Source organism: Mirounga angustirostris, unplaced genomic scaffold, assembly GCF_029215605.1.
Source record: "Mirounga angustirostris isolate CCGP_5_RB_7025 unplaced genomic scaffold, mMirAng1.0.hap1 SCAF_11, whole genome shotgun sequence".
Lineage (NCBI taxonomy): Eukaryota > Metazoa > Chordata > Mammalia > Carnivora > Phocidae > Mirounga > Mirounga angustirostris.
In genome coordinates, this window is record NW_026991719.1 from 59,784,770 (window position 1) to 59,805,611 (window position 20,842).

At 35.4% G+C, this 20,842-nt stretch overlaps 1 protein-coding gene across 28 annotated transcripts in view; it reads left to right on the top strand.

Annotated features, from left to right (window-relative positions):
* LOC129045928 (uncharacterized) overlaps positions 1-20,842 on the top strand; it is a 149,734-nt gene that overhangs the window by 74,664 nt on the left and 54,228 nt on the right. For 21 of the 28 annotated variants that reach the window (XR_010406186.1, XR_010406185.1, XR_010406171.1 and 18 more), the window contains one exon: positions 1,101-1,182. Coding sequence is in view for 1 of the 28 variants with exons in the window: in XM_064574268.1 (XP_064430338.1) it covers positions 1,105-1,118 (14 nt within the window). In the remaining 27 variants the exon portion in view is untranslated. Of the gene's footprint in view, positions 1-1,100; positions 16,338-20,842 lie in introns of those variants that run through there. The other 7 variants (XR_010406172.1, XM_064574265.1, XM_064574264.1 and 4 more) reach the window with 3 other exon arrangements.

Sequence of the window (20,842 nt, forward strand, 5' to 3'; positions counted from 1 at the left end):
GAGGACCCTGAATAGCTTAAACAATCTTGAAAAACAACAACTTAAGATTGACACTTAATTTTTTCAAATCTTACAACAAAATTATAGTAATCTGAACAGCGTGGTATTTGTATAAGGATAGGCATATAGGCCAAAGGAATAGAACTGAAAGTCCAGATATACTCCCATACATCTGTGGCTAATTGATTTTTAGAAGATTGCCAAGAGCATTCAATTATGAAAGAATAATGTCTTCAACAGATGGTCCTTGAACAACTGGGTAGCAACTTAGAAAACAATGTTGGACCTTTACCTCATACCCTTTACAAAAATTAACTCAAAATCAATCAAATGTATGAGCTAATACTATAAAAATATTAAAACTCAAAACAATCAAATGTATGAGCTAATAATATAAAAATATTAATAGAAAATATAGTTAAATTTTCCTGATCTTTAATTTGGTAGTTGATTCTTAGGTATAACCCTGAAAGTAAAATCATGATAAGATAAAATAGATTAATTGGACTTTATCAAACTTATAAACCATAGTGCACCATAGAACACTGTCAGGAAAGTGAAAAGACAACCCTCAAAATAGAAAATACTTGGAAAATACATATTTGAGAAAGTACTAGCTTGCAGAATATATAAACATTTGCAATTAAAAATCAGAAACAAGGGGCACCTGGGTGGCTCAGTTGTTAAGCGTCTGCCTTTGGCTCAGGTCATGATCCCAGCAGTCCTGGGATCAAGCCCCACATCGGGCTCCCTGCTCAGCGGGGAAGCCTGCTTCTCTCTCTCCCGCTCCCCCTGCTTGTGTTCCCTCTCTCACTGTGTCTGTCTCTGTCAAATAAATAAAATCTTTAAAAAAAAAAATCAGAAACAAAATCCAATTTATAAATGCACCAAGAGCTTAAGTAAGACATTTCTCAAAAGTTGATATACCAGCAGCCATTAGTACATGAAAATCTTTAACATTACTGTTTATTTGAGAAATTCAATTTAGAATAAATGAGCTATCACTTCACTCTCAGTACTATGGCTATTACATGAAAAATGAGAAATAGTAAATATTGGCAAGAGTGTGGAGAAATCGGAATTTTTGGTCTTTGCTACAGGGAGCTGTCCAATGGTGAGGCTGCTGTGGAAAACAGGATGGTGGTTCCTCAGAAATATAGAGATTACTTGGTATTCATCACAGTAAGTATGTTCTTGCTCCCCTTTATCCATTTTACTCATCCCCTACCCACCTACCTTCTTGTAAACAGCAGTTCTCTTTGAGTCTCTTTTTTCCTTTGTTCATTTGTTTGGTTTCTTAAATTCCACATATGAATGAAATCATACAGTATTTGTCTTATGTCACTTAGCATTTTACTCTCTAGGTCTACCTATGTTGTTGCAGATGGCAAGATCTCATTTTTTTATGAGTGAATAGTATGTAAAATTGTTGAATCATATTGTACACCTGAAACTAATATAACACAGTGAGTTAATTATACTTCAATAAAATAAATAACCTAACACAGTGCTTGGTACTAAGAAGTAAAAAAAAAAAAAAACTAAACACAAAATTTCGATGACCCAGCAGTTCCACACCAAGTCATATCCCTAAGTTAAAGGAATCCATTTTTAAATAAAATTTTTGTATGCGAATGTGTATAGCCACACTATTCATCATAGTTGAAAGGTGGAAACTACTCCAGTATTCATGAGGTGATGAAAGTGGTATATCCACCTTACACTGTTGGTGGGAATGCAAGCTGGTACAGCCACTCTGGAAAACAGTATGGAGGTTTCTCAAGTTAAAAATAGCGCTGCCCTACGACCCAGCAATTGAAGTACTGGGTATTTACCCCAAAGATACAAATGTAGTGAAAAGAAGGGGCACCTGCACCCCAGTGTTCATAGCAGCAGTGTCCACAATAGCCAAACTGTGGAAGGAGCCAAGATGTCCTTCAACAGATGAATGGATAAAGAAGATTCGGTGTGTGTATATATATATATATATATATATATATATACAATGGAATATTACTCAGCCCTCAGTATGAATACCTACCATTTACATTGATGTGGATGGAACTGGAGGGTATTAGGCTACGTGAGATAAGTCAATCAGAGAAGGACAATTATCATATGGTTCCACTCATGTGGAATATAAGGAATAGTGCGGAGCGCCACAGGGAAAGGGAGGGAAAACTGAATGGGAAGAAATCAGAGAGGGAGAAAAACCATGAGAGACCCTTGACTCTGGGAAACAAACTGAGTGTCGCGGAAGGAGAGGTGGGTCGGGGGATGGGGTAACTGGGTGATGGGCATTAAGGAGGGCACGTGTTGTGATGAGCATGGGTGTTACATGCAACTGATGGGTCGAACGCTACATCAAAAATTAATGATGTACTATATGTTGTTTAAATAAAGTGGTATATCAAAAAATGCAGTATTACTCAACTTTATAGTTGAATGAATTATGGATACACAGTATAACATGGATATTCCTATTAATCATTATGCTAAGTGAATGAAAACAAACATATAAGGGCCTAATTCATTTTACATGAAATATGAAAGAGGTAAATCCATAGAAGCAAAGCAGATTAGTGGTTGTCAACAAGTATGGGTATGGGGAATGGAGAATGACTGCTTAATAAGTCTTGGGTTTTCTACTGCCTTACTAAAATAAAGAGTTGACCATGGTGATGGTTGCACAAGGTTGTGAATGTACTAAAAGCCACTGAATTGTACTATTTAAAATTGATAAAATGGTTACAGCATACGGAATATAGTCAATAGTATTGTAATAGCATTGTATGGTGACAGGTGGTAGCTACACTTGCAGTGATCATAACATAATGTATAGCATTGAATCACTTTGTTCTACACCTGAAACCAATGTAACATTGTGTGTCAACTAAAAAATTTTAAGTAAAAAATTTTTTAATAAAATGGTGAATGTTGTGTATGTGGGTGTTAACCTCATTAAAAAATTAAAGGAATTAGTTACCTAAAAAATAAAATAGGTGGAGAGCCAGATTTGGCTTGCATGGTGTAGTTTACTAATCCTTGGTCTGGATCTGTTTAAGGTAATTTGCAATATATTTATTACAACTAATTAAAATTTTATGAGATTATCTAAAGACTATAATAGGTATATCTAACTTTTTGCAAAATGCTGATTTTTCTGAATTTCTAAACAACTCTTGGGATCAATATGAAATTGGCAGTTGATTCCATATGAGTTTGCTGAAGACTTGAGCATTTTCCACATAAAACACAGCTGTAGGGCCTCATTTGGCAACAGAAATAACAAAAACTCTAAGCAGTACTAATACCCTCTAGAAAGGCTAAAATGAAATGGATTGAGGATGCCAAATATTGGTGAGTATTTTGCTAACAAATATCTTTCATAGAGTAATGGTGGGAGTATGATTGGTGAAAGTCATGTTAGAAGATCTTTTAATGATATGTTTGTAAAGCTGAACATGCACATATCCTGTGATTCCAAAATTTAACTTATATGTATATGACCACAAAGATATGTATATGTTCACCTAAAGACGTGTTAATGTCTATATCATCACTATTCATAATAGCTCTAAATTGGAAAACATGCAAATGTCTGTCAACAGAATAGATATATTAATTTTTGTGGTGTTTTCTTTTAGTGGATTATGGCAATGAAAAATAATGAACTGTAACTATACATTATGCATGTATCTCACATTCTTTTCAGCAAAGAAGCCAAATGTATTAACAAAATTCAGGATAGTGGTTCCTCTGGTTAAAAATTAAAGTAGAATACATGCCACTTCAGTGATACTAGAAATATTTTCTTCATTAAGCTTGTCAAATTAGTCTTTAAATATACATATAATTTATACTGTCTTCCGTGTATAAGATTTCTGTAATTTTAAAACTACATTAAAATGCCAATTACTGAGGATCCTCCCCAGAGTGTACTATATATTCTCCAATCATTTCCAAAAGTGGAATTATTATTTCTTTTTTGATGAACCCCTATGGGGCACTTAAAGTATATTAGGGTTACCATTTTCCTTATTTTTTTTTTGATTTAGTTGGTTGCACTATCTGATAGGCAAAAGCTCTTTAACCATTTACTTATCTGCTATTGTTTTCTCCTAAATCATTGTTTCAAGTGTTCATCCATACATGAACACTAATGATTTAAATGTGAATCAAATGTGGTAATGTGACAGATGTTCTCTGTTTTGTATGAATGTGAAAGTGTACAATAGATATTGAGTGTGGGCACTAGTATTAGTACAAGAAAATTGAAAAATAGTACAGATTGTAAAAGTAACGTAAATTACAGTGAGTCTTGCAAACCACTTACCAGTCATCACTCATTACCATGCAAGAAGAAAAGCGTTAGCATAGCATTATATGTGGTCCATATTCACTTCATTTGATATATGTGCAGTCTTTTCTATCTATTGCTTATATAATTATTAAAAATTCCATAGTATCTGGATTGCTTAGGTTATTTTCTTCCCACTGTGGTGAGATTTTTAAAGTAATCTAGAAGTTTGGTTAGATCTACCGTCTTTGTTAATAAGGGAAGAAATTTATTAGCAAGTGCAAGTTAATTTTAAGGAATAGGAAAAATTGTAAAATTTGACCATATGATGGAATTCAATAATTAGGAAAAGGAAGCATTGTAGGGTATGCTGCAATAAGTAAGTACTGTGATACATAAATGCTGTTGGACAACAGTAGCTTTAAGAGTGAAATATGAAAGATTTAAAAAGTTGGGGAAAAACAAGCTCTGTCCTTATTGAGACACCTTAGTGCACCTCTTGATCTTGGGATTGTTAATTTGAGCCCCAAGTTGGGCATAGAACTTACATCAAAATAAACAAAAGTAATGTAGTCCTTTAAAAAAAAAAAAAGGAAGGAAGGAAGAAAAAGTTCAAAAGACAAGTTTGCTTTACCAAAGAAGGAATTCATATCTAGTTTGGGAATCTAAAACACCTATCTAATGCCCCCCCTTAAACTTAAAATGCCAATTTGATTAATTCCTCAGATAAAGATAATAGCTTTGAAAGAATAAAGTATCAAAGAATTGACAGTAAGAGTAAAAACATGTGAAATTAAGGTGTTTCCATTTTTTAAATGACAGTGTAAGGATTTTGTGAATCTACTCTCCAGGGAAACAAATGTAACTGGTGAGATGAGCAAAATTTACAACAGTTTAACACCTCTTGAAATTCTAATGGCATACAGCAAATGAAAAAATTTTGAGAATTGTACTAAAACGGAATAAAAAGACTCTATGGCGTTTGAACCACCACTCAGTTCTCCCATCTCAATTCAGCAAGACAGTGACCACTCCAAGCATTTGCAGTGAGGAATACAGGGATCCCTCTCTTTTAGCTAATAGTTGAGGTCTATTGTCCAGAATGGAGTGATGCTAAAATTCCATATCCCCACAGCTCAGTTTTGTAGATCCTCACTTCCAGTCAATTGTAGCTGATAGGAAGAGGACTTCTGTTCTCCCAACCCAGACACATAGAGCAGAAGCTCTTCCTCAGGCCTGATACGCTCAGAATACTCTTATCTTCATTCCAGGTTGTTTGGACCATTGATATACCATACCAGGTGAGGCAAGTTGAGAACAGCTAATCCCTATAAATTTGGGCTGTTACTTTGAGCCAAGGTAGTCACTGCCCCCCCCCCCCCCGCCCTGCTACACACAGCTCAGTGCATCTGGATGATAAATGTTGCTGAGTAGAACGGGCAGAACACGAGAACAGAGTTCTGAAGCCCTCCCTGATGAAATTTTATTTAAAAGAGCAGGGGGACGTTCAAGCCTATGGGCAGTCTTAAAAAATGATAATTCGGTGTTAAGTACTTAGCTGGTAGTTTAATGAGAGCAACTTGCTAAACTGTAGGCTGATTTGCCACAGAGAACCAGGTAAAGAGTTAAGAATAGCATTCCTGTAGTCAGAACAAAGACTGGCATCATAAACTGCCCCTGCAAATGGACCGAGTTTAATTGGATTAGAATATACAGTAAGATATGCCCCCAGAGCATTGTTATAAGTGATAGGAAAATTAACTTACAGTTAATGTAGGCTAGCAGCTCAGTATGTTCAAGAATAGAAATTGTGCACTGCCATCCTAGGGTAACGACATTTCTGGGGCTGTGCCCTCTGAGGAGCAGTATCATAGGCTCCCATCATATCATGGGAGAAAGAGACTTCACTAAAAGTCCAGTCAATCACTTAACATATTAAAAATGTGAACAGTAACTACCAGCCCTGGATTCATCTTGTGGTTAACTAGCCAGTATTGCTACTATATATCATTTATAATGCCTACTTTTGAGCTGAAAAATCTCCAGACCTGCAAAGAAAGAAGAAAATGTCACCATAAAGCAAAAGAGGTTGGTAGCAGAACCCACATTTAAAGGCCTACATATCAGATTTAGCAGATAAATATTTTAAATCAGCTATGTTCAAAGAACTAGAGGAAACCATGCTTTAAAAGGTACAGGTATGAAGATAGTGTTTCATCAAATAGTATCAATAAGTAGGAATTGTAGGGGCGCCTGGGTGGCTCAGTCATTAAGCGTCTGCCTTTGGCTCAGGTCGTGATCCCAGGGTCCTGGGATCAAGCCCCGCATCAGGCTCCCTGCTCCGCGGGAAGCCTCCTTCTCCCTCTCCCACTCCCCCCTGCTTATGTTCCCTCTCTCGCTGTGTCTCTCTCTGTCAAATAAAATCTCTAAAAAAAAATAATAGGAATTGTAGAAAGAGCTGTAGGGACAATCTGGAGTTGAAAAGTATAGACAAATAGAAAAGAAAAATCACTAGAGTGTTTCAACAGTAATATGAATTGTCAGAATAAACAATCAGTGGGCTTGAACACAGATTGACAGACATTATACAATTTAAAGAATACAGGAAAAAGGAAGAAAGCAGTTTCATAGAAATGTGGGATGCCATTGTGCATACCAACATGTATGTTATGCCAGTGTTAGAAATAGAGGGGGAAACATGGAAAATGACATTTGTAGAAGTGATACCTGAAAACTACAATGTTTTATGAAAAATATTAGCCTAAACATCCAAAGGAAATAATATTTTGAGACAAATGAAAAAACATGCCAAGGGAAATGATTATAACGATAAATTCCTACATTAATACAAAGATCTCAACTTAATTCTATACCTTAAGAAATTAGACAAAGAACAAACTAAGACTGAGTTCAAAGAAGGAAGGACATAATAAAGAGCAGATATAAATAGAGACTGCAAAGATAAATCAATGAAACTAAGAGCTTTTTTTAAAAGAAAAAATTGGCAAACTAGATACTCTAACCAAGAAGAAAAGGAGAGGAGAGGACTCAATAAAGAGACATTACAACTGATACCACAGAAGTACAAGGATCATAAGTGGCTACTATGAACAATTATATGCAAACAAATTGTATAACCTAGGAAAAATGTATAAATTACTTCTGGCTTTGGTCTGAGGGCATCACTAGTACAGAACTGTAAATGAGCATAGACAGAAAATCTTAGAGAACCCTTATCTTTCTGGCCAGCTGACTGGCTATTGGGTACTTGTAAGCTGAAGTATATAGGAAATATTTTTATTCATATTTATTCTCCATCCCCATCTCTCTCCCTTCCTTCTGGCCTCCTTCCTCCTGGATTTTCCCTAAAGACAGCTACAGTTCTGGAACTGCATGATGGTGATGCCAGAGGCACTGAAGTCTGCAGGAGGAAAAGCCATCTTTATTAGAGCAATGTGCAAAAGGGGACCCTTGTGAATAGAAGAGTGCATAGAATTCTGTTAAGTCTCTATTTTTTGCTTTTCCCAAGGGTGACTCCATTTGTGCAGATCTCCATGGCAACAAATGTGGCTTAATATCCAGAGAAGGCATGCATCTAGTCTACTTTGGAGTGAGAAAAAGAAACCTTTGGAGCTGGAGAATAGGGTAATTTTAGAGATGAGAGAGCTGAAGAAGGGGATCTCCTTATTTCGTATATGAACTGAAGCAGTTTCTTGAGCTCATCTTCAATGTGAACATGTATGAGATAGTCCAAAATAAAACATAGAAATAGCTTTTGGAATTTATAATATGAAGCCCCACCCATGTTACAGACTGAACTCAGAGATCATATGTGAGGTAGACCCAAATCATCATGGTAAAGACTGAAAATTAGATATTGGAAGCACTTCTCATAAAAGGGGAGATCGAAGTTGTGGTCTGAACCTAACTGAATTGATTGCCTTTTTAAAAGGGCATTCACACATACATTGTCCAGGAGATTTTTAAAGAGATCAGATTCTTACAACAATGTGCAAAATGCCCAACAATCCAAAAATACAAAGAACCAGGGGAAATATGTGACAATGAATAGATGCCAGACACAGGATATTAGAGATTTTGGTATTATCATAGTGATTTTATTTATTTTTATTTTTAAAGATTTTATTTATTTGACAGAGACAGCGAGAGAGGGAACACAAGCAGGGGGAGAGGGAGAGGGAGAAGCAGGCCCCCAGCTGAGCAGGGAGCCCGACGCAGGGCTCGATCCCAGTACTCTGGGATCATGACCTGAGCCGAAGGCAGACGCTTAACAAGTGAGCCACCCAGGCACCCCATCATAGAGATTTTAAAGCAACCGTTATTACTATATTCCATGATAGGTCAGTACTTTAAAGATGAATTAAAAAATAGAAGTTCTCAGAAAATAAAACTTCAAAGAACCAGGTGGAATTTACTAAACTGAAAAACAAAATGTCTAAAATTTGTTGTAAAAAATGAATGAGTTCAATAGCAGATTTAAGGTGACAGATGATCAGTGAACCTGAAAATTAGAAACTATAAAATTTGAAAAACATTTTGAAAAAAAAATAGGGCTTCAAGAATCTATGTGACAATTTCAAAAGGTTCAATATTTGTGTGGTTGGAGTCCCAAAAAGATAGAGATTGGCATAGAAAAAAATATTTGAGGAAAGAATTTCTAAAATTCAATGGAAGACAAATGTACATGTTCAAGAAGATTTGTGACCTTGAAGAGAATACACCTAAATGTATACCAATACACAATGTAATCAAACTGATGAAAGTGAATGATGAAAAAATCTTGAAAGTTCCTACCAAAACTCACTGTATTACATATAGGATAACTAATTTTGAATGATTGTATTTCTTGTCAGATACTATATACAGTCCAGAAGACAGGACATCTTTAAGGTGCTGAAGGTAAAGAATAAATCCAGAATTCCATAACAAGCAAAAATATCCTTTAAAATGAATTCAAGATAAAGTTACCCTCAGATGAAGGAAAAACTAGAAATTTTTTCCATCATGGAAATGCTCTAAAAGAAATGATAGGGGCGCCTGGGTGGCTCAGTCGGTTAAGCATTGGCCTTGGCTCAGGTCATGATCTCAGGGTCCTGGGATTGAGTCCCACATCAGGCTCCCTGCTCAGTGGAGAGTCTGCTTCTCCCTCTGACCCTCCCTCCCCCACTTTGTGCTCGCTTGCTCTCTCACAAAAAATAAAATCTTAAAAAAAATGATAAATATTCTTCAGATAATGATACCACAGAGAGGGGCGCCTGGGTGGCTCAGTCGTTAAGCGTCTGCCTTCGGCTCAGGTCATGATCCTGGGGTCCTGGGATCGAGCCCCACAACGGGCTCCCTGCTCGGCGGGAAGCCTGCTTCTCCCTCTCCCACTCCCCCTGCTTGTGTTCCCTCTCTTGCGGTGTCTTTCTCTGTCCTATAAATAAATAAAATCTAAAAAAAAAAAAAAAAAAGATACCACAGAGAAACTTGGTACTTCAGGGATAAAGTTTGAGCAACAGTAGTAGTAAATATCTGGACAAATAGGATAACCTTTTCTACTAATTCCTTTTATGTGTGCATGACTCTTGGAAACAAAATTACAATGTCTGAGGGGGGATTTCAATATATTTATATGTAAAATATGTGAAAATTATCACATAGGTGTTTTGAGGTAACTTTAGCAGAGAGCAGGTTTTTTAGTTTAGTTTTGTTTTTTAAAGTTTCCAAATAATAATGTTTCTTTCTGGGACAGAGGTTGGAATGTCTAAGACCTCTTAAAACATACAGATTACCCATTTTGGGAGAAGAGTCCAACAAGCCTTGTTTGTCAGATGACATTAGTGTTTTTAAGAATGCAGAAAACCTGGCCCTAGGGTTATCTCATCTTAAAAATGTTGCAGCTATCCCTCTCTGGGAAACTTTATTTCCTGCTCCCCCACCTGAAACAAAGCTTCAAGGAAAGCTGACCCAATGGGGTGCTTAAGTCACTAAGATTCCTTCATCTAGTCCCTGTAAGGCAGTCAGGTCAGTTTCAACTCATTGGCCAGAATTGTTTTGGACTATAGAACTGGCCTAGGGTCCCAACTTGCGGGCAAAGGCAGAAGCCTCTGCAATCACTAATACATCCTGTGGTACCTGGATTAATCCTTTGGGCCTATTGGAAAAGTCAGTATATGGAGAAGCCAAAATATTCAGGTTTCCTAAACTTGGGATTCCTCACCTGATGCAAAACTATTACCTGTGCATAATCTACCTAGACCACTTCTCATTGCCCTCTTGGAATGTGTTGGGAGGCTTGAAGAACCAATGTAGACTCCTCTTGAAATCAATGTGAAGATGCTCATACTTCTTACTGTGTCATGAGTCATAAAATCTTTTGTCACTGATGCACGATTCTTAGCTCTTCTGCCAGAATTCATAAAACTGTGACAAGCTTACTTTTAGCTTGCATGTATGACAAAATCACAAGTTAACAGCTTATGACACAGTAATGGGACATATGTGGTTCTAAGATTTGTAGGTTTTATTTTAAGTAGTAATATATTAATGTTTAGTACACAGAATATCAGGTATGTGTATTGTAATCCTTAGAGAAACCTCTCAAAAATATGAAGACATACTAAAAAATTTACTAAAGTAGAATACTACAAGATATTCAAATAATCCAAAGGAATAGAAGAAAGAATAAAAATGGAGTTTTAGAAAGTGGAGAGATAAATAATAAAAGAATGGACATATAGCAACCAAATCCATTTATTCTACATGGTCTAGAACTTTTGGCTCGAGATTAGTGGAATAAATGCATTATCATATTTGCCAAAAAAAAAAACACCCCTGGACATTATATATAAAAGACATATAGGAAGACTGAAAAATAAATGAATGGAGGGGTGCCAGCCAGATAGAGCCAGTAGAGCACGCAACTCATAATCTCAGGGTCATGAGTTCAAGCCCCACATTGGGTGTGGAGCCTACTTACAACAAATATAAATAAATAAATAAATAGGAAGAAGAAGAAATGAGTGGACATCAGCAAGAGACAAATGGGACCCAAGGGATAACTAGGTGTTGAGTTTCCAAATTGTTTTTTTTTTTTTTTCTTTTTCCTAATATATCTCAGGTTAAGTGCTGGAGAATTTGGCAAATAGGTCTCCAGGCAGAGACCAAAAATCAAAACAGAACAAAGCCCTAGGGAAAGGGTTCTCTTTAGACAGTGACAACCCATCAAATAAGAACTTTTAGATAATATTGCCCTACTCCATTTAAACTTCAGGATAAAAATCACTCAATCCACACCCCCATCAGCAAAGGCTGAGTGGAGATCATAGACTTTAGCACTGCCAAGCTATAATGAGCCTCTCATCGCCCCCTCAACCAGTGTCAGGATGGTATCAAAGAAAATCCACTGCACAGCAAAGTCTACTTCACAGTGTTAACATTAATCCCATCACAGCATAAGTAGAGGCCTTGCGGACATCTTGGATTTATATTCACATCCAGCAAAATGAAGAGCCTTTCCCTCTCCCTTTTGGTTTTCAGATGAAACCATGTGGCAAGCTGGTACTTTGACCATCCAGCTCTCATTAAGATCCATCCATCTTGGTACCTGGGGAGGACATATGGTGAGGAGCATTAATAAAATATGCTGTTCTCTCATACCTACATATGACCAGCAGCAATGAGCCTTTCCTCACTCTTAGAGTTTAAAGAATGCCAAGGGGAGAACCTGTACTTTCACGCCTACCTGGTACTTAGATGGCAGAAACTCCCTCCCTTACCAGAGTTGTCTCAAAGGAGGTCTGTAAAAAGAGAAGATTCAAATTAATTGCAGAGTCTCACATACCCAGAATGTCTAGTAGAGGATTAAAAAATCACCCATTATTATCACAAACCAGGATGACACAGATGTTGGAATTACCTGATGAGAATTTTAAAGCAGTCCTTATGGGAATGATTTAACAAGCAATTACAAGCACTTGAAACAAAATAACCAGAAAGTCTCAGGAAAGAGGATATGTAAAGTGTTTAATTTCACAACTGAAAAATATAATAGGTAACTAAATGGAATGGAGATGGCAGAGAAGACTTATTAGTGAACTTAAAGGAATTGAAATTATTCAGACTGAGCAACAGAGAGCAAACAGACTAAAAAAAAAAAAAATGGAGAAAGCCTCAATGGTGTTAGAGACCATAAAAAAAAGTCCACATTGTTGTCATTGGGGTTGTACAAGGGGGGAAGAAAGCGGTAAATCCCGTTTGACAAAATAATGACCAAAGATTCCTCCAATGTTTGAAAATACATAAACCAATGGATTCACAAAGTTTACTGAACCCTAAACCTTAGAATCCTAAAGAAATCTGTCTGAGGCACATTAATAATCAAAGCTTTGAAAACAAAAGATAATTGTGAAAGTGGCCAGAGGGGGTCAAATGCATTACTTGTAGGAAAAAAATGCAAATGACAGATTTGTCATCAGAAACTGTGGAGGCCAGAAAGAGGTTGCATTACAAAACAACTAAGAATATATAACAGTTTTTAATTTTATGCATCAAACAACAGAGCTCCAGAATAGAGAAAGCAATAACAGATACAGAAATAATAAAATTAACAAATAAAATTGATAAGTACATTTCTCAACAATAATTAGAAAATAGAGACCTGATCAAAACTATGAACTACCTTGATTTAATTGACGTGTGTAGAACAGTCCATTCAGTAATACCAAAGTACTTTCTTTTCAAATGCACATAGGCCATGTAGAAAATCATATTTTGGGTCGCAAAACCTCAACATGTTGAAAAGAATTTTAATCATATATAGTGTTTTTACCACAACACTATCAAAGTAGAAATACATAACTGAAAGGTAACGGGAAATTATTTTTAAAAAGATTTATTTGAGAGAGGGAGTGCATGCATGCAAGAGTTGGGGGGAGGGGCAGAGGTAGAGGGAGAGAGAATCCACAAGCAGACTCCCTGCTGAGCGCAGACTTTGACATGGGGTTCTATCCCAGGACCCTGAGATCATGACCTGAGCTGAAACCAAGAGTTGGCCACTTAACCGAATGAGCCATCCACATGCCCAGATAACAAGAAAAATTTTAAACACCTGGAGACTAACCAACATACTTTTAAACAAGCGATTAGTCAAAGATGATGTCTTAACAGTAATAAAAACATGAAAATTAATTACATTTAAAATATAAAGACACAGCCCAATCAGTGCTGAAATTTATATCAGTGAATACTTATAAAACACAAAAACTTCAAATCAGTAAACAAAACACCTTAAGGAACTGGGAAAGAACTCGCAAATTAAGTCCAAAGCAAGAAGAATGAAGAAAATGAAAATAAGATCAGAAAATCAATAAAATTAAATGAATTAAATGAAACAATGGAAAAAATTAAAGCTGTTTCATTGAAAAGATTGAAATTCACAAACCTACTAAGATTGGCAAAAAAGTGAAGCCACAAATCCTTAATAACACAAGTGAAATGAGATAGCAATAAATCATAAAGACCTTAAAGGGATAATAAGGGGAAACTGCGTAATTGTCATCTTTGGATTAGACATGTTAAATAAAATGGACCTATCCCTCAAATGACCCAAACTATCATAACTTACAAAAGAAAATGAATACCCGATACCAACTTAGTAAATTACATTTAAATACTCCTGGGAAAATAATCTCTAGGCCCACTTTGTTTTACTGGAAAATTGAACCAAATATTTAAAGAATTATCACCGGGTGCCTGGGTGGCACAGTTGGTTAAGCAACTGCCTTCGGCTCAGGTCATGATCCTGGAGTCCCTGGATCGAGTCCCGCATCGGGCTCCCTGCTCGGCAGGGAGTCTGCTTCTCCCTCTGACCCTCCCCCCTCTCATGTGCTCTCTCTCATTCTCTCTCTCTCAAAAAAAAAAAAAAATTATCACCAATTTGTATGTGATGTCTTCCAGAAAACAGGAAAAACACTTCTTAACTCATTTTGTAAGGCTAGTGTTATTATTATACAAAAGGCAAAGGCAGTAAAAATACAATTAAACTACAGATTAGTATCACCTAAATATAGTTGTGAAATTCCTTAAGAAATAGGCGATTTCAAAAAGCCTTTATGTATTAAATTAAATCAATAAATAACATTCCCAAAAGAAAACCAGAAGGTCTAGATGGATTCACTGGGGAATTCTATCAGCCGTTTAAGGGAGAAGTTATACCTCAACTTTACAATCTCTTTCCGAAAATAGAAACTGTAAAAATACTTCCTAACTCATACAATGAAATCATCATTACTATATATTAAAACCAGACAAAGACACTATAAGGAAACTACAAACCTATATCTCTCATGAATACAGATGCAAAAATTCCCAACAATATTAGCATATCAAATTCAACAATGTATAAAAATTTTATGCCACAACCATGAGATTTATCCTATGTGTGTGACTTCAACATTCAAAAATCAGTTTTTGTAATCCATCACAAGCTAAAAAAAGAAAAATAATATATGATCATATCAATAAATGTAGAAAAATCATTTCACAAAATCTAAAACCCATTCATGATAAAAAATAATCCCAGTAAATTAAAAATAGAGCATAACATCCTCAACTTGATCAAGAACTTATACAAAAAACCTACAGGCAATATTATATTTAATGATGGTATATGCCAATTTTCTGCTAAGAGCAGAAACAAGGCAAGGATATTTCATCTCATCACTTTTTAAAAATATGCTGAGAGTCCAACAATAGTACAAGAAAAGGAAATAATAGTTATACAGTTTGATTAGGAGGCATTTATCTTTGTCAGAGATGACATGATTATGTAGAAATTCCAAAGTATCAACAAAAAATTTCTAGAACTAATAAGTGATTATAGCAAGGTTGTATGATACAAAGTTAATATTTTTTTTAAAGATTTTATTTATTTGAGAGAGAGAGAGGGAGAGTGAGAGGGAGAAGCAGGCTCCCCACTGAGCAGCGAGCCCGATGTGGGACTTGATCCCAGGACCCTGAGATCATGAGCTGAAGGCAGATGCTTAACCAACTGAGCCACCCAGGTGCCCCCAAAGTTAATATTTAAAAGTTAAATGCTTTCCTATATATCAGCAATCAGCAAGTGGAATTTGAAGTTAAAAGCAATACCATTTATATTAGCGCGCGCGCGCACACACACACACACACTGAAATGAAATAATTAGGTCTATAAGAAAATATGTTACAAACCACTGATGAATGAAATAAAAGAATTAAATAAGTAAATATTTGATGTTCATGGATAGGAAGACTTAATATTGCCAAATTGTCAGTTCTTCCCAACTTGGTCTATGGATTCAATGCAATCCAAGTAAAAATCTCAGCAGTTATTTTGTGGATTTTGACAAACTAATTCCAAATTTATATGGAAAAGCAAAAGACAAAATTACCAACACAAACACTGAAGGAAAAGAGCAAAGTCAGAACTGGAGATACTCATCTTCAACACCTACTACAAAGCTACAGCAATTAAGACAGTGTGGTTTGGGCAAAAGAATAGACAAATCAGTGGAATAGCATAGAGAGTCCAGTGTAGTCAACTGATCTTTGACAAAGGAGCAAAGGCAATACAATGGAGCAAAGATAGTATTTTCAACAAGTGTTGCTGGAACAGTTGGGACTTACACGTGAAAAAAATGAATCCAGACACAGACCTTACACCCTATACAAAAACTAAAAATTGATCATAGACCTAAATGTAAAATGCAAAATTTTAAGACTCCTAGAAGGTAAAATAGGAGAAAACCTAGATGATCTTGGATATGGCAATGACTTTTTTTGGTAAAATACCAAAGGCACAATCGATGAAAGAGATCATTGAAAAGCTAGATTTCATTAGCATTAAAAACATGTGTTCTGCAAAAGACAATGCCAAGAGAGTAGGAAAACAAGCCAGAAACTGGTAGAAAAAATATTTGCAAGACACTGATAAAAGACGAAAACATTTGCAAGCACTGACATCTGAGAAAAGACTATTAGCCAAAATATACAAAGATCTCTGAAAAATCAATAGTAAGAATGCAATCTGATTTTAAAATGAGCCAAAGAATTTAACTTACATCCCGCCAAAGAAGATATACAGATGGGAAATATGCACATGAAAGACACTCCACATTATATGTTATCAGGGAAATGCAAATTAAAACGAGGAGATACTACTACACACCTATTAAATTAAACAAAATCCAGAACACAACTCCAAATTCTGGTGAGGGTTTGGAGTAATAGGAGCTCTTATACATTACTAGTAGGAATACACAGTGGTACAGCCAGCCACTTTAGAAGATATTTCAGCAGCTTCTTACAAAAGTAAACATAATCTTGCCATATGACCCACCAATTGTACTTGTTATTTACCCATTGGATTTGAAATTTTATGTCCACACAAACACCTGTACATGTATATTTGTAGCAGCTGTATTCATAATTGCCCAAACTTAGAAGCAATTAAGATGTCCCTCTAGGAAAGACAATGTAACTAGAATGGCCTAAACAATTTATTAAAAGATTTCTATAGTGAGTGTTATCACTCTACCTGATTTTAAGACATTGAATTGTCACCATTATCAGGTCTGCATGGTTTTGATGAAGGGAAAGAGACGTATCAAGTAATAGAGAACCCAGAAATTGACCCACAGAAATATACCTATTTTGGGCTTTTGACAAATTTCTAAAACCAGTTCAATAGAAGAAAGATGGTATTTTCAATACTAGGTTCTGGGTCAGATTAAATATTTATAAATTTTAAAAATAAACCTTTGCCTAAACCTCATGTATCTTCTACCCAAATTAATTCAAAATAGATCATAAACTTAAATGTAAATGCAAAACAATAAAACATTTAGACCTAATGATAGGAGAAAATATAGGATCTAGGGCTTGGCAAGGTATTCTTAATCATGAAAACAAAAGCACAACCCATTAAAGAAGATTGATAAGTTGGGCTACACTAAACTTTTATACTTTTGCTCTGCATAGTTTCCTATGAAGAAAATGGAAAGACAATCTGCATTTTCAGAGAAAATATTCAGAAAACACTAATATGTCATTGGACTTGTGCCTAAAATACATAAATAACCTTTAAACTCAACAATAAAAATGCAAACCATATAGTTAGAAATTGGGCAAAAGACATGTAAAAGCATTTTACTGATGAGGCTAGAGAAATGTCACTAAGAACATGGACAGATACTGAAAATCATTAGCAATTAGGAAAATCCAAACTAATACCATGATGACATAAAATTACATACTTGTTACAAGAGTTAAAGTATATAACATTGACCATACAAAATTCTGAAGAAGATGTGGAGAAACTGGAACTCATACATTCATGATGGGTACATCAAATCCACTCTTTAAAAACCACTTTAGAAGTTTCTTTTAAAACTGAACACACAGTAAGAATCAATAATTGTAGTCATGGGTTTTTATTACTATCTTAGAGTAATGAAAAGTATCTACCCAAAAGCCTGTATTTAAATATTTACAACAGTTTTATTTGGAATAGTCACAAACAAATCAATCTACATTTCCATCAACAGGTGAATGGTTAAAATTTTGTGGTACATCCATACCATGGAATACTACTCAGCAACAAAAAAGAATTAACTGTTGACATAAACAAAAACTTGGATATTTCTCAAGAGTAGTATAGTGAATGAAAAACTAGTTTCAAATGGTCACATATGCATGATTACTTAACAAAATTATTCAGATGGAAACAGATTATTACTTGTCATCTGTTAGGTATGACAGAAGGTATTGGTGGGTGTGATTATAAAGGAATAGCACAAGGGAAATCTTTGTAATGATGGAATATTTCTGAATTTAGATTGCTGTGGTGGCTACACCAATCTACATATGCGATAAAATAGCACAGAATTATGCACACACTTTGTATCAACATTGCTTTTCTGGATTTGATATTATACTAGAGTTATGGTAAAGTGTTAGTTGTGGGGAAAACTAGATGAGAGGTATGAGTAACTTTCAGTACTATCTTTGCAATATTCTGTGTCTCCATAATTATTTAAATATAATTTGTTAAAAATATAAATCACCCAGAAAAAAAAAGAATACCCACTTTATTTTTTTAAGATTTTAGTTATTTGTCAGAGTGAGAGAGAGAGCACAAGCAGGGGGAGTGGCAAGCAGAGGGAGAAGCAGGCTCCCCACTGAGCAAGGAGACTGATGCAGGACTTGAGCTGAAGGCAGACACTTAACTGACTGAGCCACCCAGGTGTCCTAAGAATACCCACTTTAAATAGAATAACAAAGTTGTATTACAAATAACAGGAAGAGAAATGATAAATCTTGTGAACATGAATCAAAAGAAGGGTGGAATGAGAAAATTACCTAAGTTATTCCTAAATTTGGTTGCAACTAACTGCAGGTTTCAACATACATGAAACAAAAAATGAAAAAAGAAATAGATCCAAAATTATTCTTGGAAACTTTAGCTATACTCTCATTATTCATTATTATTATTATTATTCATTCACTGTCTCATTTTTATTTATTAAAACATGTAGACGGAAAATATCATGGATGTGGAAGTCTGAAGACTATCAATCAACTTGACTTAAATGACATTGATGGAACACTCCGTTCCACAGCAGTAGCTTGAAGCATTCAGCAGTATTCACCATATACCTGACCAAAAGAAAATATGATCAAATCTAATATAATCACAGAAAGCATTAATGAAAATGGAATTAAAGTGGCAATAATGGAATTAAAGTAGAAATCAGTAACAGAAACATGTAATAATTACCACAGTATTTGGAAAGTAAACAACAACCTCTCCAAAAGCTGATTGGTCTAAGAAATTTTGGTGCAAATTAGAAAATATTTTGTACTGAATTAAAAGGAAATATAACATCAAAACTGGGATGTTTCTAACACAGAACTAGGACATTTTTTTTAGAACTAGGACATTTTTAACATTGAATGCTTATATTGGAATTAAAGAAAGGTTTTAAATCAATTGAAACTTTCCCTTGAAAAAGCTAGAAAAAACAAATAAGTGAAGGCAAGCAACAGTAATGAATAATAAATATGAGAGCAAAAATCAATAAATTGGAAAGTGGGAAACAATAAAGGGAAATTAACAAAAGCAAAAGCTTTTTAAACCAATACGTTTGATACCAGCCAAAATCTTCAAGAAAAAAAGAGACAAGACAAAATTATTCTAATTAGGAGTAAAAGAGGTGACATTACTAATACCCTAAAGACATTAAAAAATATTAAAACACTATTACAACTCTCCCAAGAACAGAAAATCTAAATAAGTTCGTATTAATCAAAGAACTTCAATTTATAGTTAACCTTTAACTTCAAAATTCTGGTGGGAGAAGTCAATAACCTAAATTAGTTGAGAGACTCTGTGTTCATGGATTGGAAGACCCAGTGTAGTAAGGGTGCCAGTTTTCCCCAAGTTGATCAGTAGAATTAATGATATTCTAAATACAGTCCCAGAAGTTAGTACAGTGCCTGCCTACTAAATTTTGTTCAATAAATATTTTTGTATGATTGAGTGATGTTTGAATGACAAAATGAAAATACTTTACAAATACATTTTACATGTAGAACCCATTTTTAAGTTTGAAGCTCCCCTGTACATCAGTTTTCCATTTGTTGAATTAATATAACAATGGTGAGATCTTAGTTTTTAAAAAATTCAGTGCAAGGTATCATATGGGTATAAAATATATTTAATTATATTCAGTATGATGACCCAACACCATACAATTTCATATATATGTTTTAAAATTTTATACATTCTAGTATATATTTTATTTGGTTCACCAGAATTTTTTTTAAATTTCTTCGTGTTCCTATTGTGAATGTATTTTTTAAATGGAGGATGGATGAAGAGTAATATGTAATTGACTATCGTGAAGGTTAATTTTTTTGTGTTTTGGGGAGTTTTGCTAAACTACTCCGTAATATTGCTGCCTCAGCATCCATTTTGTATGGCCAAGAGTCCTGTAGGAACCTTGAACTGACACTTGCCCTCCCAAGAATGCCTTCCCTAGGTAACAGCCCACAGAGTTACAAATGTAAGTTCCTGATAGGACTACCTCAACTGCCCTTGTGATAAGCATGCTCCCCATCTGCGAGAGCCTTCCCCTTCTGCGCCTCTTACATAAGACCCCCAAGAAACTTACCCAAGCCCTGCTCTTTTTGGTTTGCGTTGTCCAATCTGACCTTAGCCTGAGAACCCCAAAGCACTCTACCTGCAGACCCTAATAAAGGCATGTGCCCCAGGTCCTTCCCTGCTCTCTCTGCCTGCACCCTGCCTTGAACTCCCCCGTGTGGCCCCTTGAGGATGCTATGAACCTCCTCCAGGACCTGTGAATAACAAAGTTCTCTATTTCACTTTCCCTTGCAGTCTTTTGTTGAGCTGTGAATCACCATTTGACAACCTGCAGTTCTTAACAAATGTTAATTTAACAAAGTTACAGCAGGCTTCAACTCGACTGGGCTAAGTGATGC